Genomic DNA, 18566 nt, shown 5'->3' on the forward strand with positions numbered 1-18566 from the left:
CCACCCACCCACCCACCACCCTTCTATGGCAAAATTGAGTTTTTTGCTTTCATAAACTATTCACAGAGGCAGTCAAAAAAGAAAAGAAAACCTCGCATTCAGTAAACTGCAGCGCCTAACAAATTTGTTTAAGGTGATTTTATCACGACGGCGCGTCGTGTAATAATAACCCTAATTCAAAAGGGGGTTGGGTGAGGTGAAAAAAGGAGTGATTGAAAACGATTGTTCTGCCCCCCTTTCACACGGGCACAGCGATTTTTCATCGATCTTTAATAGTGTGCAGTCAACGTCGACGTCGTCTCGAACGTTTATATTTTTCGGGCATATCTGAATGGATAATCTTTGCGCAAGGCAAGCTGACACGGGTCGTTATATAACGCACCAATTTCTCTTTCCAAGTCGAGAGCTACTGGAGAGTGAGTGCCATCTAGCAGCAAGACGCTTGAAGCTTCTTTGTCGGTTTGGCCAAAAAACGTAGCTAATTATAATAAACAAATGATAATAAACCGTGAAGGAGCTGCGCAACTGTCATTTTTCTTTTTTTTTAAATCCCGAATCACCTAGGCTGTAACCATGGCAGCGAAGATCAAAGATTTCCGCACACTTCCGCATCTAGCGGTGAAAAAAGAAAGTAAAACTCTGTCGAGCAGCGCCAACTGGCGTTGGCAGTTGCAACTCGATTGCTCCGTCTGCTTTGTTTACTATGCATGGAGGGGTTTTCGGTTTTCCCTCCAAATCGAGTCATCGTCCTTTGCCTATAATCCACAACTTTCCGAGCCAAAAAGGCCAAAACCAAAAGGATCTGCTGAAAAAAAACCTGCGACACGGCTCCATGTGTGTCGTCATGCAAACTCATTTCTTGGCTTTGTCGTGGTCGAGAACCACCCCGAAATGGGTGGACTGGCGCGACAGCGACACACACACGTGAATAAAGCGATGATGATGTGATTTCTTTGGCTTCGTCGTCGACCCTTTAACGGAACAAAACTTTTCTTTTTTCGTGGAAAAAAAGAGATGCCGAGGCTCTTAATAAATTCAGAGAGTGGCCGTGACGGGCGTTGTTCCAGAGACGACGCCCTATGACTTTTCTCTCTTGAACTTGTACCTGTCCAAAAACAACAACATTTCTTCCCTTTCCATGTTTTCGTTTGATTTTTACCAAACCCTATGTGGCCTTCCTCAGGTGTGTCCAAATCCCCCAGTCCTTGATTCTTTCGCATGCTGAACTCAACTTGGCTAGAGTCTCATCTTCGAGTGTTTTCCCTCCACACTCCACTAGTCCATGAAAGGAGAGATGCCAACAGCTGATTGCCACACACGGCACATCATAAACCCCCACATGCACCAATTGCCCATTAATTTCCCAGTCGAAACAGCCACACCATGGCCATTGGCTTTTTGTGTTGATTCCCATCATTGGTCGTCGTGATTTCGTGACCCTTTGATTTAGTGTGGCCACACCTCGTCGATGTTGGTGAAGCCCCACGGCCATGCGGTCCCCCATGCCGGTAAGAAAACAAAACCCCCCAAAACACCTTTCATAAATTTATAATGTTGTTTAACCGCATTCATAACGACGGAGTGGAGAGTCAGACTTTCGGTCTTCATTAGTCACGTTAGAGTTTCATAATCATTATTTTTGTCTGTGTAGACAGACAGACGGGCAGACTTGAAAGCCGAAACGAGTTCCTGTGCCTCTTTACTTCAACATGCGCGCAGGTAAACTGCTGCTTTACCTTCTACGAGAAGACCCTCTCCAGATCTTTGTATTTTATTCTATATTTTTCTCTCTCTCTTTTCCAACTATAGCTTCACTCGCGTACCGAAAAATCACGTCTCGGCTCGGCGTACGAAAAGGAGTGGGAATTCGTGACCGGTCGAAACCCAGCTCTTCTTATATACCTCGCACACACCATCACGACGACGAACCGTAAGAAGAAGAAGAAGAAGAACTTCATAAATTCGCTGAGAGATTTCCTTCTGACTCCATCCGGACTACATAACGTCTGCTCGTTATGAAAATTTTCCAGCTGCGTAGTAGTAGTAGTAGTACTCTACCGTGCAGTCTCCTCCTCCCCAACACCACTCACGCTCTCTGCACGAAATTATCGACCCGGATACAACAATCGCGATTCTCTCTCTTTTCTCAACTCGTTTCATCGTTACGTAAGGACGTCAAAAGAAAAAAAAGCATAACATTTTGCTTCTTCTTTTTTTATTTTTGTTTCATTTGTGATTTGTCCGAGTCTCTCTCTCTCTTTGTCTGGTGTAACTTTATTTGTTTGACTTGAGATGGAGAGAGAGAGAGAGAGAGAAAAAGATAAAGATAAAGAAGAAGAATGATATCAAAGAGTCAAGGAGGGAAAAGTAATAGACATGTGCTCAACAGAGCGGACCGGACACACAAGTAGTAGTAGTATGTATACCCCCCCGTAGAAGTAGATGGATGGTAGATTTGTGTCCAGCCCGTGTGTGTGCGAGCGTTGCCTTTTTTTTTTTTTTTTCTTATTTATTTATTTCTTTTATTTTTCTTCTCTTCTCCGGAGGGGGTTATATAGGAGGTGCGCAAACAAACAACAGCAGCTAGTGCATTTCCTCGGCGACGTCCAAAAAAGACAGATGGAAACTACGCACACATCACAAGACGTAAGTTGTTGTAGTTTTTTCTGTTTTCTTGTGTCTAGTCAACAGACATTGACGGACAGTCCAGTCTGTCCATATCATCAATTTGAAAGGAGAAACAACCACATTTTTCGAGCCAACATTTTTTCTCGGGATGTTGTTTTTAAGTAGTAGATAGGCAAGCGGAAGAAAGAGGGGCGCGTGATTTTTCCTTTTACACCCCCCTTTTTTCTTTTCGCCCGGCTCTTTGGTAGGAGGAGCAGCAGCTCTGCTGTGCTATGCATTACCGGCCAAATATTGACTTCTCTAGGCTTCTTGCTCGGCGGGCTCCACACTCTGATGAACGCGTCAGACGACGTTTATAATACCCAGCCCAGGACGACAGCACACACACAGGCGGCCAGGAACCCTTTAGAGAGATCTAACGTCAGCCTTACTGATCGTCTTCTTCTTTTCCTATTTTCGGGTCTATACTTTTTTATTTATTTATTTTTTTTTTACAAAGACGACCATTTGATTAACCGCAATTTTCTCGTTTTCCTTCAACGGCTATCAAATTGTCTTTTTCTTATTTGGGGGTTGGCGAGAGTCTTTTTCCTTGTATACCAGGGGGGGTTGGAGCAGTAGCCGGCCAATCTGTGGAAAAATACCCGTTTTTATCTCTTTCTCTCTATAGTTTCGGGCATTATTACTTTCCGGCTGGATGGAAAATGACGACATTTATTGAGAAACGGCGGGCGGGCTGGGGGTTGTGTGGTTCTCCTTTTGATTTCTTCTTGCCGGCTAGCCAATTTCGGGACGGCTGGAAGCGTTTGTTTTTTCTTCTTCCTTGTTGTTGTTGTTGTTGGCTCTCTCTCTCTCGTCCGCTTCCTCTCCATTCAACCTCGCAGAAATCTTTTGGCCTCTCCCACAAAAGGCGATGCTCATCGATACACACGAGACAAGGGACGACACACGTCAGTCTCTTTCCCAATTTGGTTCGTTGAGTTGCTCACGCTGGCCCCTCCCTTTTGTTCTCCAACAACAACAACAACAAGGAGAAGAAGAGAAAACAACTTTTTTTTTTCTTCTCCCAAAATCAAAAGGAAATCACTGGCGGAATTATTACTGGGACCACAGACCTCCGTGCCGTTGCACGAAACGTGATTCAGTCGTGGAACTATTTTAACGGGATTTTTTTTTGAAATTCAAACGAAAGAAAATATTCTATATGGTATATAGAAGACCAGCTTTCTCTCCGTTCGGTTTTTTTTTTTTTTTTTTGGTCATCCATTCGATCCCCATCGGGTAGAATTTTTTGTGTTCCTTCTTAAAACTCGTTTTGTCTTATTTGCTTCGAACAAATATCACAAATATGAATCACGTCTTTGTGAAAGAATAGGGACTGGCCAAACCAGTTTGCCCCCATTCAAACTACTCTCCATTATTTTCCAGCAGGCTCCTTCTTAATAAAAGACAAAAAGGGAAACTCGTGACACATTCGTCGCCAAAGAAATCGTGGTGGGGATCTTTTGGTGTTGTCTACACGTTAATCAAGTTTTTTCTTCTTCTTCTTAGATCTAACGAGGGGTGGAATTAATCCAATAGCCGTTGCCGACCCGACTCTGTCTGCGGAATGAACAATATCCTCTCTCTCTCTCTCTTTCTCGCCCTCCGATCTATTATGAAAAAGAAGAACAACGTCAAAGGGATTGGCTAGGGTTAGGTTAAGGTGGCTGGATGGATGGATGGGAAGAAAGAAGAATAGGGTGGGGGAGAGATACATCGGCCATTGAAGCGGCTGGAAAAGAAAAAGAACATCCAGCAGAAGAAGAAGAAGTTGTACAGGGTTTTGCTCCGGTCGCGATCCCTGTCGCCCAACGCCACATGGCCCGTTTCGATGGGTGGTGGTGGTTGCTGCTGGTGGTGGATATATATAAAAAGAAAAGTCTAACTGACTGACTGTGTGTGTGTGTGGGGTGTTGGTTTTCCGCTGGCGAATCCCGCCTTATTGCTCCGACGCCCCTCCCACCTTCCTTCCTTCTCCGGCTGGGTCGGTTTGCAGGAGCGCTGCTGGGCTGCAGGGGTGGGGGGGCCAGCTAGAGAAATATCTCTCTCTCCGCCGAGCTCCGCCATATATAACAACAACATGGCCTGGCCCCAGCATCTCTCGCCAGCGTAGAGAGCTGCTGCTGCTGCTGTGGCACACGCACTCAAACGGTGCTCGTCGGCGTTTCTCGCTCCTGCGCTCTCGTCGGTACCTCTTTTCTCAAAAACCCACCCACCCACCACCCATCAGCCCTCCCAGTTTCCTCTCTGGTCGGCGGAGGAGGAAGAAGGAAAGATCCGCTTTTGGTTCGTCGTCGTCGTCGCCGTCGTAGCGCGTCGCCGTTGTCGTGTCCCTTTTTCTCCCACCCACCACCACCTCTTCTTCTCCTCCTCCCTCCCCGTTTGTCTCTGCTGTGTGTGAGCGTGGAGAGTGAAAGAGGCATTGGGTGGCGGCCACCAGTCAGACCAGACTGTGCAGTTCAGCTGCCTCCTTCTTCTTCTTCTTCTTCTTCTCTTGTGTGCCAGAGGAGAAAATCAGCAAAGGGCCAAAGAGCCACAGCCACTGGATCTGCCATCATCACACAGTGCCCGCCCTGAAAGTGTCGTGCATCTTTTCCCCCTCTCTCTGTGCGAAATTTTACCCGCAGAAAACAAAACGATCAAACACACGCACCGATTGGTGAACGAATAGGGAAATTATTTGTCAATTTCTACCCCGAAAATAATCGGGAAGAAGTGAAGGAAGAAACGACAACAACAACAACAGAAGAAGAAAAAGAGTGGTGTGTGCTGTGTGTGTGCTGTGTGTGTGTGTTGTAGATCTTAGTCCGTGTAAATTGTTCATGGCGAATCAATAATCTCATCCCCTTCTCCTTCTCCTCCTCCTTCTTACCCCCTCTCTCCACCAACCTCCTTTTTGATTACAAGTGTTTGAAATCGTCAAATCAAATTGACGCTGTTGTCTGTTCCGGGGGGGTTTGGATGGACATCGGAGTCCAGCAATTTTTTTACATCACAGCCAATTGGTTGTATTTTAATATTTTTTTTTAGAATCAAACAACTGCAATTTCTTTGCCCAAATTGTAATGAAATTGAATTCGAAAATCACCCGAAATTGGTTTCGATGGGAGAAATATTTGACGCAATTGCGTAATCGATTGACCTTTGCCCATTTCAGCATTGATCCCCCGCCACACTTTCAATTGATTCGCTTATATTCGATTCAAATTCCACTCCAAATGTGTACATTGCCAAACTATTGACAGTGTGTGTGTATCTCTCATTTAATTGGAATTATTTGATTTTATTCCGTGCAGGTTTGGATCCCATAAAGAGAGAAAAAAAAGGAAGGATCGGAGAGAGAGAGAGAGAGAGAGAGGCTGCCTGGATCTCTCTCGTCGGGAGCTTTTCACCATCAGTGTGTGTGTGTGTGTCCGGGACCCGCCGCCGCCGCCGCTGCGAACTCCGCCAAAAGGGGAAGAGGAGGAGGAGGAGAGGGGAAAGAGAATGCGATCAATACGTAGGCAAGACTGAGACGAGAGTTGTGTAGTGCTGTAGTCGTTTCTGCTGCTGTGCTCTCGCCCGTCCCTCCCCACCGCCGCCACCACCCTCCGCTCTTCTCTTGCTCTCGCCAGCACACACACATACACATTCAGCATCCAGCGGCACTGCCTCCCCATTTCTGCTGAAGCTGCTGGGCCACTCCCCAACTACACAACAACCCATATATCTCCACCACCCCGGCCGTCCTCTCTCTCTCTTCTTTTTTTTCTTCTTTCCAGGCTCCTCTCTATACTCACAGCAGCAGGAGCAGCTCGATTGGATATTATTTGGTGTCTGTTTTGGGATGTGAAATAATATCGGGCCGGCTTTTGGGTGAGAGAGAACACGGAGAAGGAACGGACAGATGGGAAAGGAGTGACTGACTTGTGAGTGTGTGCGGAATTTGGTTGGTTGGTTCATCGTTCCGGCCAGAAAGCGACACGGACGGTGGGATCCTTTCCCGGCCAGCCTTTCTGCATATTAGAACGGCCGTCTGCATGGAGAGCCCAGCCCGAGAAGAAGAAGAAGAGCTGAGGAGAGGAGGTCGCCAAAAGCGAAATCAGGAGCCTGCTCCTACTGCACTGGCAACAGCAGCAGCAACAACCACCACCGTCGTCGTTGCCCGTCCGCACAGCCGGCACCAACAACAATCGTCAGGAGGTTTCCCGTGTGGGCGTCGTCTCGGCTCCTCTCTTCTCCTGTGCTGCTCCTAGTCGCACTGGAAATTGCCAACATCCAATTACCATAAGGGCCGAAAACAAAACCAACAAAAAGTCGAAGAACAACTACAACAACAACTAACCAACAGCCTGTGTTGCTGCCCGTAACGTGAAAACGTTTAGTGTCTCTTCGTGTCAAAACGACGACCCAATCGGGTGCGGCAGCTGTTCCCGCCTGGTTCTCCCCACCAAGAAAAAAATTTGTTTTTCCTTCCCATTCGAAAGGATCCTTGAAACAGGATTTTTTTTATTTTTTTTCCTTCCAGCTTCCGATCTGTGTGTGTGTGTGTACTCTGGTGCGCGGCTCCGGTGTTGTCAGTGCGAAAGAAAAGAGACGGACGAAATAACGCCGAGTTTGGGTCACGTGACGTGTATACGAGAGAGGAGAGGAGAGGAGAGAGGAGAACCCCCGGAGTCGACGGATCAATGACCAGCCATGAGCAAAGGAGGAGGAGCAGCAGGAGCAGCAGCACAACGACGACTACTACTCCTTCTTCCACTGTGTAGGACTCAAAGAGACGACGACACCCCTCCACCATTGGGGGATCATTGATTTTCGGCGGCTACAACACGACGACGACAACAACAACAACAACAGCCGGAATTTCGCTTTGAAAAAGCAAGAAGAAAAAATAAAAAACCAAAAAATACAAAAATCTATTTGACGTCGACGTAATTCGATTTCCCCCCTACCCTCCTTTTGAACGGAAAAACAACAAGGAGGAGAGACACACCACCCAGCGCAGCTCACAAAATATTTTAAAAAAAATAGAAGGAACGAAATAACAAAAAAAAAAAAAAAAAAGTTGTTGTTGTTGTTGGGCTTCTTCCAGGTGGTGGTGTAGCTTATCTGTTGGAAGGAGAGAACCTCGAAAGCTCCGGACGGACCTTTTTTTCCTTTTTGTATTTCGCCAACCCGGTGTGTGTGTGTGTGTGTGTGCGGGGGTGTGTGCGCGACTGTGGGAGTGTGAGGTACCTCCAGGAGCGAGATACCTTTTTTGGCCACTTGCTCCACTTGACTCCTCAGAGTGGACCGGTCGCAACTTTTATCCGACGCAGGACCTGGACGCCCCTCCACCTCACACGGTGCACAGTGTGTGTGTTGTGTGTGTGTGTGCGTTCATCAACAATTGTGCGTCTGTGTGTGTGCAGTGTGTGGTGTCGCGGTGTGTGTCGTGTGACGTGTCGCTACGTCCATCCGCCGGCCGCAGGAACCCACCGCAAGAAACCGAAAATGGGCAACCGTCTGAGTTCGTGCGGGCCGCTCATCCGCAAGGCCTACCGTCACGAGGACACACCTTGGCAGAATTCACGCAAACGGGACGGACATTTGCTCAGGTAGAGTGTGTGAACAGTTGTTGTCTTCTTCTTTCTTTCCACCCATTCGCCTTTCGATTGTTTCTTTCCGGTTGTTGAATCGCAACAACAACAACAACCGGCTCCCCCCCTCCCCAGAAAAAGTGGCGATTTATTGGCAGGATTTCCTCCGATTGTTTTAATTCGACAATCGCCATAGTCAAAGCAATAGCAGAAAGATATAAAAACTATTTATATGATATTAGCGGTCAGTCCGTTTCGCTCTCATGTGATGGGAACCGGGCATAAGAGGAGGGTGGTGGTGGGGGGGAAATGGGCCGGATGCCAGAGAAAACCCTTCTCCCCTAGTCTCTAAACTGTTGATGCGACAGACACACACAGACACACACGCACGCAGACTTATATATACTGTGTGCATATAACACACACACACATATGATGAGACCCATATTGCCGGCCCCCTTCTGTCTGTCTGTCTCTTCCGCCGAGAGGTTTATAAATAAGGTGCTCCTCCCTCTTTATTTTTTACTTTTTCTCTCTCTCTTCTCCCCCCCTTTCCCCCCTATCACCGCCATTGCGTGAAAGTAGTCAAGTGTACTAAATACTTTTTTTTTCCACCGTCAAACGAATGTATACAACAACAACACGGGGTATGCAGGCCGCGCTATATACACATCTATTTACCGTGTCAAATCAAATGGGATTTCTTGTTCTGAAGCTCTTAAACAGCAGCAAACGGGGGTCGGGCAGTTTAAGAAGTCGGAAAACCTATAAACAAAAAAAAATCAAAATCCTTTTTGTCTTTTTTTTAAACAAATTTTAATTGGTGGATTTTCAGTCATTTCCCCCTCCCTCCCCACCCATATCCAACGCTGGGTGAACTGAACTAAGAGACGATGTTTTTTGGCGATGGAGACGGGGGAGTGATGTACAGATGGGAGTGTGTAATAATGGCCGTACTCTGATTAGAAAGTCTATACAAGATAGCGAAGGCAAGGGGACACACACACACACACACAAAAGGAAGAAGAAGAAGCGTCCGAGACTATATCCAACTTAATTCTTTTGTATCCTCGGCGTAAGGCCCGGGCGCTAGGAGAAATGTCTAAAAAGGATGGGGGGGAAAAAAAAGAAGAAAAACGGACGAGAGAGAGAGAAGATCTATAAAAAGTATATAGTTCTTCTTCTTCTTTTTCTTCTTTTGTTTCTCTCCTCTTTTCTGGCGTTGGATTGCGACCATTTGGAATAGGAAATCAACGAAATGTGCTTCGGGGTATAAGAGCAAGTTTCTTTTGATCATCGTCGTTTCGTCGTGGACAAAATAAAAAGCGAAAAAAATAAAATAAAATGAAATAAAAAGTCCCGGCGTCGTTTCTTTTCTATAAATTATAAAAAAAAAGTAAAAATGTAAAATGTAAAATGTAAAAAAAAAGGAAATTAAAATTTTCCCTTTTCCCCCCATCCACCCCCCGTTCCGTGTTTCCGAATGAAATGAGAAGGGAAAGGTGGAGAACCGGAAGAATTCCCAACATCAAAAGAGATGGACGACCTTTGCCAAGATGGAGAGAGACCGAGCTTTTATAAATTGATATACTTAACTCTTCATTGCATACGTTTGACGACTGATGAAATGCTCCGCCGACTGTTTTTTCTTTTTCTTCTTTTAATTATTGACATCAGACGGGAATTTGGAAGACAAATAATTAACCCACACGAAAAGTGGAAATGTCTAAACACATTTGTCAGTGGAAGCCTCTCAGTGATGATGGCGACCAAATATGGTCAAACTCTTGTTCGTTTTAAAAACCCCGTAGAAACTCGAATCGATATTTATTATAGTGTGTAGGATTGCTTGGTTCTCGGCCGGGCCGGTCCGGCAGTAGTAGTAGGGCGTATTCGAAAAAAACAAAATTTCCGCCCATCGATTTTCTTGATTTCTTCCGAACCTCCAGCGATAAGGAATTGACCGCACCCGGTTTCTTCACCAACCGAAAGAGAAACCGGTTTGAAAATTAAATGTTTGTTTCACCTTTCTCGCAGCTTTTGAAACAAGAAAAAAGAGTAAAACCTGGCCGGCCGAACTGCTCCAGCCCCGTTCTCTCTGTTAGCTCATCTTCTCAACCTCTCTATATAAATGTCGTAGTCTTGTTAATTGAATTAACCGGCGACGGGTGGGGCGCGCGCCCGTCCATGCGGCTATTTACCACATTCTAAATGGACGAACGGACGGACGAGGGGATCTCATCTTCATCATCAAAAAGTTGATGATGGAAACTTTCAAACTTTCTCTCCCCCCCAACCTCACCCCACCATTTTGAAAAGGGAGAAACTACACACACACACACATGACATCAAGTAGTTTCCACGGTTACATTTAATATTTACACAGAATTAATATCCGCTTTGGCCGCCTTGTTTTAAAAGGGAAAAGGGGAAAATTAAATATTTTTTCAAATTGAAATCAAATCAAACATGTTTCTGTGTGGGTATCAAGAAAAAATAAATGCTGGATATGAAACGAACTTTTCAGGGACCATTGACTCTTCTCTATATGTGCCATTCATTTCCTATACAAGAAGAAGAAGAAGACGAGCCCATGATGCAAGTCAGGAAATGTGCGGCCGGCTGGCTGGGCTTGTGTGTGTGTGTGTGTCTGTTTGCTTTGAGTTTGTGATGCTCGACCTTCTTTTCTTTCTCTCCTTTTATATTTGCCCACCAAATGGAACCGACGGTTTCCCCCTTTTCAGCCGAGAAATCGATCCACTTGACTTTTTTTTTAGCTTTCCCCCCGACATATCAAACTCGAATTCAAATTAAATAAAAGAGAAACATTTATTTATATATTCTGAAATGTCTAACTTGTTTTTCTTTTCTTTCTCTTCTGTGGCTGGAAAATGTTGCAGGTTGTGGGCTGAAGTGTTCCACGTGAGCACCAGCAGCGCTGGAACGGTTCGATGGCAGCAAATCTCCGAGGATCTGGTGCCCGTCAACATTTCCTGCATTCAGGATCAGCCCGACTACGTCTTTCACATCACTGCCTACAATTCGCAAGTGGACAAGATCCTCGACGTCAGGCTCACTCAGCCAGGTATAGACCACATTGGCCTGCATGTCTCTGCATCCTCTAGGACGATCCTGCAGGATCTCTTTTTTTCTTTTTCAACTATTCATCACAGAAAGAGAGAGATAGAGAGTGTCTTCGTCATAGATGTAGTCATCGATCGTTGTCGTCGGAGGAGCCACTTAATAATCAAAGACCTCCAAGGGTGTGAGCGGGATCGGGGGGCAGGACAATGGAGTTGTAATGAGCCTCTCACAGACACACTCTCCTTCTCTCTTTGGCTTTTATGGTGGTGGTGGTGGTGGTGGTAGGGTGGATACGTAGATGTAACAAATTGGCATCATTAGATAGATGTATCTAGCCAGACTTGCATTAGACAGAGTTTTCTGCAAGGTTGTGCAACACAGGGACTCCTTCTGGCTCCTTGGCTAGGAGGAGGTGTGTGCATATGTATATAGTAGATGTGCGTGGGTGGGTGTAGCATCCAATTAGGTTTGTGCAGGAGCCTTTTCGACTTTCCAGGCGCTCCATCCTGGGCTCCTGGACGCCGCTGGGCTGGGCGGGCAATAAGGAGCTTTACGCCCGGAGCGGAGACCCCCTTGGGCGCTCCTTTCGTAACCCAATCAGACCGTGAGGATCTGTTGTGTAGTTGCATGTGGGGGCCCGCGTGAACGGTCGTGAAACAACACCTGATTTATCATATCCCCCCCCCCACACACACACACACTTCCGCACAGTCTGCCATCCATCAGGTCGGGCCGGCTCCTGTCTGCTGCCTTTAGGACACGCCATGTGTGTACCCTGATGGCTCCTAAAACTCTTCTTTCATTTCTTTTCTCTTCTTTTTCGATTCAAACAATCGAAACTTTGTTCTTATTGTGTGTGGGGGTGACACCAAACATTCCGTCCTGCCGAAGGGTGGGCGGGGCCAGCAGCTCAGTTGTTTGTCAAGCGTCCAAATAAAAGCGCGGGGCCGTCTTCACTCGCAGAAACAACACGGGGACAAACTCATCACTCCTTCTCGCCATCCAGTGTGTACCACCGGCGTTCCAGCTGCGCCTGGGCCAAAAAAAAAATTCCTTTGCGGTTGTCTTTGGGCTCCTTGTGTGTATAGACACAGCGTGTCCGTCCGTCTCCCTTTGTCTCTTGTCATTTTATATTTAGCTCTTTCTTCTTTCTTCGACAAACAAATGATGCCAAAGCAATTCGTCGTGGCGGGAGTGAGGGACGATGACGAGCGACTGGGCGGAGTTGTGATTTTGGATTTTCGTTTTTTTTTTTCGCTTCCTTCCTTCCGGCCGGCAGTCATAATCATTTCCGGTTCAAAAAGAAAAGAGTCTGATATAACTAATGAATTCGCTTATGGATGAGAACGGCCCCCCTGTGTCTGACTGTTGACCATAAATAATGATGATGTAATCAGAGATTAATCTGGCGCCTTTGATTTATTAACGACCTAATAATGATGTGTGCTTTTTGTTATCCCGCGCAGGCACTCGCATTGGACAGGCTTCCGAGTGTTTCGTCTACTGGAAGGATCCCGTCACCAACGATACGTGGGGGCTCAATTTCACATCGCCGGCCGACGCCAGGGCATTCCGCGAATGCTGCGTAAGTTTCCCTTGTCTTCTTATTGTTGTAAATGATCACCAACTGGGGGGGTTTGAATTTCCCGCCCTCCTGGGGGTGGGGGGGGGGCCTTTTCAAATATTCCGCGCAGACTATAGACTTGCCTGTCGTGCAGGGGAATCGACGGTGGTGTGTAATGACGTCATTCAACACTTTGAATGGGATATCGTGTCGAGTTGTCGCACCTCTCCCTTCTTCTTTTTCTCCGATTGAAAAGTTTGTCAAGGGGGGGGGGGGATAGCTTCTCATTCATTCCGGTTGAGAATGAAAATGCCATGCACACCCACCAGGAATTCCAATGATACTCTTTTTTTTTTTTTTTTAGATTGTTGATCTCGTAATCACAGCAGCCATTTTTTTTAGCCCCCTCCTTTTTCTTTAAGATATTAAGGAGGTATCAACGCTCCTTGAATTGCCTCCTAGAATCGAAAAAAAAGGAAGAAAATAAAGTAGTTGTCCATTAGATCGAAAAAGTTTCTTGTCTCTCCTGCTCTGGATCGATTGACCTCTCTCTCCGAGCTTCCTTGGTACGTTTTTTCGAACCAGCATTTGAATGGCCATGCAGCACTCTGTATACCCCTTTTGGCCTCCCCCCCTCATTCCTTTTTGTGCCCGGCTGCTGCCTGTTTTATGTAGACTCGGCCTCCTGTGGACACTTGCGTAGGAAGGACATCTGTGCACAGACTCCACCAACCAAGTTTTCCTCTTTTCAGAATGGAAGAAGAAGAAGAAACTCAGATTTAAAATATACGACAAGCGTACGATAGAAAAAAAAAAGACGCTCCGGTTCGGACTCTGGCTCTGTTGAATAGAAAGAAAAAAGCTGGGCGAAACCGCACACAATAAAGTCGTTGTCAACGTTTTCTTCTTCTTGTACAACTACTACCCCCCTCTAGACCCCCCGCCGAGCAAGAGTTGGATATTCTTCTCTCTGCGCAAGGCCTTCCTTCCTCTTGCCTTCCACACAGCAACGCCGACTATTGATCGTCAATTGAATATTGAGCTATATAGAGTCTAACGGAGAGACGACGGCCGGCGCCCAGCCAGCTCCCTTCCTTCCATACCCGTATTTTTTTTGCTTTGCTTCTTTACACCCCGACAACAAGGAGCAATAAAGAAATGCTCCTCTCACTCTTTTTTTTTCTTCTTCTTCTCTCTTTTGCCTTGATCGAATGTCAACTCTAGCCATCATCATCATCATACCAATATACATGGATATGAGCAGTTCCAGGGATTCCTTTTCTATCGCGACGTTATTTATATACACACACACACACACACGGCGATGTATTTATACGAGTCGTCATCAATCAAATTGAGGTTGGATACAACGAAAGAAAAAGAAAAAGAATAAGAGCGAGTGCTTTTTAGAGGATGGCCATTAAGGACAACGGGCGTCGTCTCGTGTGGAACTGTCGATATTGACTCGTCATCACTATTTTTTTGGGACCCCCTGCGGGCATGGATCCGATATGATATCCATCATTTTTGTGAAGAGTCGAGATTTGGATGATTTGTTATTTGTTCTAATAATTTTTTGTTTGGGCAATTTCTTTTCATGTTGACAGTCGCCGGCGTTCAAATTTTCGCGCAAGGCTTCGTCTTCGTACTCGCTGCGGTTGGAATCGGGACGCCAGAAGGATCACCAGCGGAGTTTGTCGGGCAAGCGGAGGACCAACTCGACTCCGGCCTCTCCGTCGCACGCCTCCAGTGGCAACGCGGGCGGAGGTCACCACCATCATCACCACCATCACGGAGGTTCAAGTTCTTCCGCCGGAGGAGGAGCGGCGGGAGCAGGAGGATCGACCGCATCCGGAGCCGCCGGAACCGGTCGTGAACCGCAATGCACTTGCATGACGCCGGAGCAGTACGCCCGTCTCAGGGCGCAGGATCCACGATTCAGAGGTACATCTCCCATCCATCCATCCATCCATCCATTCAACCCAACGTGGAGAAAGGGGGGAAGGAGAAGGGAAGTTACCAACACCGATCCTGGCGCCCCTTTTGATTATTTTCGACTGGTTATTCGTATATATAGATGTATGTATATATTTATACATAACACGGCCTCCTACTTTTTTACTCGTTGCTCTCCGTGATCCCTCGGGATGAGGGAGGGACAAGGAATAAGGATAGAGAGAGAGAGAGAGGAAGAGGAAATAAAAAGAGGCCAAAAGAGAGAGAGAGAGGGTTGCTCCGGTGGAAGAAGAAGAAGAAGTAATCAATACCGTCGGGATTGTTTCCGGATTTCCTCTTCTTCATTCTTTTTCGTTTTGTTTTTGTGTGTGCCCCCCCCCCCCCCACCGCTCTCACTCCCGCAGAGAGTCTACTGTATCTAATGTAAAGAAGAAAGTTTTTTTTTTTTTTTTTTTTTTCCAGCTGAAGAGGACGGCCTAAGGCCAGCCAATAGTAGCTGTATATTGTACACTCGATAGTTTGGGCTTTAGGGATGTGTGGCAAAAAAATGGTGTACACATAGTAGTGAGTGAGAGAGAGAGAGAGAGAAGAGCACACAACAAACAAATCAATCCCCTTACCCTCTACTACCAAAAGATGGGCACGGCCATCTACTGGGCGTCGGGTCAAACGCAATCGACGTCTTTTTTTCTTCTTCCACCGACCAATTTTTTCAAGTTTTTATTATTTTCTCTTCATCTTTTTATTTTTTGTCGAGGGCGTAACTGAATCATCACGGAGATAAAAGAAATATTTGAAAAATATCAAACATAGAAGAGAGAGTGTGTGAAGTTGGGCTGGGCACGAGCCCAGCTTCTTCTTCGGCAAAACTCCTTTTTCTTTTCTTCCACTCTTGACTTTGATGACCGGAAGAAAAAAAAAGATTCGTTCGCCCGACCGATCTTTTCTTTTCTTTTTACTAGAACAAAATAATAAAACTCCATGGGAGCCATTTCATTCCGGCTCTATATAGTGCCAATCATCCTAAATGTGTATGTTGTATATAAGTTGCTCTCGAGCCGACTGGGCCCAATGGATTCCAATATGGCGGACCATTTCCCACTCCCATCTGGTGTTCTCCCGTTTGATTTTCGCGCTCTTTTATTTTGATTTGAAAAATAATTCAGTTGTTTTGCAAACAGCTTCGCTGACTCTTCCGCGGACGCAGTCGCTGAAGAAGCCGTCGACGGGCGAGACGTCGTCGTTGGCGGTGGGTGCCGGAGCGGCCAGCACAATGTCGTCGAGCAACGACGTCGTGGCCAAGGACGACAAGGTCTCGATCGGCGGTGCCAATTCCAACACTTCGGTCTACGACAACGTTCAGAGCAGCGCCAGCTGCCCGTCATCGTCCACTCTGGCCGCCAAGAGGAACGTGGCCGCCTACGCCACTCTGAGGGGCCAAACGGCGGCCGTTTCGACGGCGACGCCCGTCGTCGCCAACGAGGCGGACGTGGTCGTCGTCAACGACGTCGCCGCCGCCACTTCCACATCGACAGGATCGACCGCTCAAACGCTAACGGCGATGAGCGCGACGGGAGACGGCGGGCAATCGAATTGCGGCGTGACGGCGACGGCCATCGAGTCGAAATCGTCGGAGACTCAAACTGTCACGACGCAGACGACACAGACGCCGGTGGTGGCCGTGGCATCGGTCACGGATCAGACGCCAACGGCTGTCCAGTCCATCACACATCGGACCACTCAGCAGCAGCCGCTGCCGCCACCCAACACCACTCAGCCGCCCGTCTACCCGCATCAATATCCGCCTCCGCCGTTCCAGCAGCCGCAACCCATTTACGGCGGCGGACAGCCGAATTATTACAATCAAATGCAACAAGGAGCCATTCCCAGGACTTATCCTCAACAACAGCAGCAGCAGCAGCAGCAACAACAGCAGCAGCCTATGGCGTATCACGGAATGCATCCGCAGCAGCAGCAGCAGTCGCAGACGCTGAATCGCTCCGGCTATCCGTACCCGCCGGGGATTGGCACTTACGGATCGGATTTCGGCGGGACTCTTCCGCCGCAGATGCAGTACACTGGGAGCAATCGATCCGACTCTGGAGTGAGCAGCTACCACCATCCGCATCCGGGATCCATTCACCCGCATCTGCACCACCAGCAACAGCAGCACCATCCGTACTACGAGCGGGCCTACTCGGTCCAGGGCGACGTCAGCAACGACGTCATGATGCACGACATGGTCAGCCAGGCGCGGCGCTCGGCTTCCGGCCGCCCTCCTCATCACCATTCCGGTCATCCGCATCACTCGCATCTCAACCGACGCGATCTGCTCAGCTCCAAATCGGTGGATTACTCGTCGGCCATGGACGGGCCGGCGGCGGCGGCTGCGGCAGCAGCTGCTGCTGCCGCCGCCTCCAACGGATTCTTTCAAGACGATCACGACCAGCTCCTCAGGGCAGCCCGGAGACACCGCAGTCGCAGTACGGAGAACGTGGTGGCCAATGAGCAACATCTGATGGGCATGGGCATGGCTGCCAATCCGGGGGGAATGCCCGGACTGGGCAGCGACGTCCTCAAGCGGATGCTCCAACCTGTTCAGCAACAAATCGCCGGCAAGATGGGCGGAGGATCGGCGGCCGGGCTGAGTCCCAACGCGTCGCCGTTGACTTCGCCCGAAATGAGCCGACGCGGACCATCCAGCCATCGAACAATCAGCGACGGATTCCAATCAGAGCCGGAAATCAGCAGGTTCATTCAATTGAAAAAATTTCTCCCTTGCCGGAATTCCTCGATTTGACTTTTTCTTTTGGTTTTTACCAGCCGAACTCCGAGATTTTACGCTCCGCTGGGCAGATCCAGCGGCGGAGGCGGAGGAGGTCAGAAGACGGCCATGTCGCGGACAATGTCGTACGGAAGTCGGGTGTCATCTGGCGTCGCTCCTCCGCAGCATCCGCACCAGCATCCGCAGCAGCAACAACGATCGCAGAGTTTCGCGTCGGATTCGCTCCGCCAGAACCTGGAGCGGAGTCTTTACCTGGACTTTGACGGGCGCGGCGACGCTGGCTCGCCGTCGTCCGACAACATCCTGTTCGACCACCACCTGTGCTACGCCACGACGCCCAGCTCCAGCAACGGCAACTCGGACATGGAGGGCAACAACCCGCTGCCGCCGCCTCCGCCAATGGCCGGCGGGGCCAGATCCGGAGGAGGAGGATCGGCTAATCCGAATCAGCAGGGATCGGTGGCCACGTCGCCCACGTCGAGGCTCCTGCTCGAGTACGAGATGCATCTACGCAACACGCTGGCCAAGGGCATGGACGCCGAGAGCTGCAGCTTGCACACGTTCGAAGCTCTCCTCTCGCAGAGCATGGAGGATTTAGGTAAAATCTTTTGCCCCATTTTGATTCCGTCCTTATTGTTGTTGTTTTCTTCTTCCTTCCGTTTTTTTTTCTTCTTCAATCCGGCAGCAGCAGCTGCTGGATTTCTCAAAGTTATTATTTTTGTTTCCTTCTTCTTCTTCTTCTTCTTCCGCTTCGTCTTCTTAGTATATTCCGCCATCACATTGATGATTGATGTGTCGATATGTGCGGGGGTTGTTCCATGTGCGATCGCATCTGTGTGTGTGTGTGTAACTGCTACCTACTACTCTCACACACACATATACTACTCCCCCTCCCCCGCGGGGGGGATGATGTTGTTGTCCATCCATGTGATCCATCCATCCATCA

At 48.1% G+C, this 18566-nt stretch overlaps 1 protein-coding gene across 4 annotated transcripts in view; it reads left to right on the forward strand.

Annotated features, from left to right (window-relative positions):
- Positions 1-764: 764 nt before the first annotated feature.
- The window catches only part of LOC124205985, a 53495-nt gene continuing 35693 nt past the window's right edge, over positions 765-18566 (forward strand). Inside the window, exons 1-10 of one of the 4 annotated variants that reach the window (XM_046603593.1) lie at positions 765-1508; positions 1652-1719; positions 1810-2166; positions 2559-2646; positions 5967-8249; positions 11132-11316; positions 12782-12900; positions 14487-14823; positions 16017-17586; positions 17659-18218. In XM_046603593.1, coding sequence (XP_046459549.1) covers positions 8146-8249; positions 11132-11316; positions 12782-12900; positions 14487-14823; positions 16017-17586; positions 17659-18218 — 2875 coding nt within the window. In that variant the 5' untranslated portion in view covers positions 765-1508; positions 1652-1719; positions 1810-2166; positions 2559-2646; positions 5967-8145. Of the gene's footprint in view, positions 1509-1651; positions 1720-1809; positions 2167-2558; positions 2647-4894; positions 5433-5966; positions 8250-11131; positions 11317-12781; positions 12901-14486; positions 14824-16016; positions 17587-17658; positions 18219-18566 lie in introns of those variants that run through there. The other 3 variants (XM_046603590.1, XM_046603594.1, XM_046603592.1) reach the window with 3 other exon arrangements.

The sequence above is a fragment of the Daphnia pulex genome, chromosome 10 (assembly GCF_021134715.1).
Source record: "Daphnia pulex isolate KAP4 chromosome 10, ASM2113471v1".
Lineage (NCBI taxonomy): Eukaryota > Metazoa > Arthropoda > Branchiopoda > Diplostraca > Daphniidae > Daphnia > Daphnia pulex.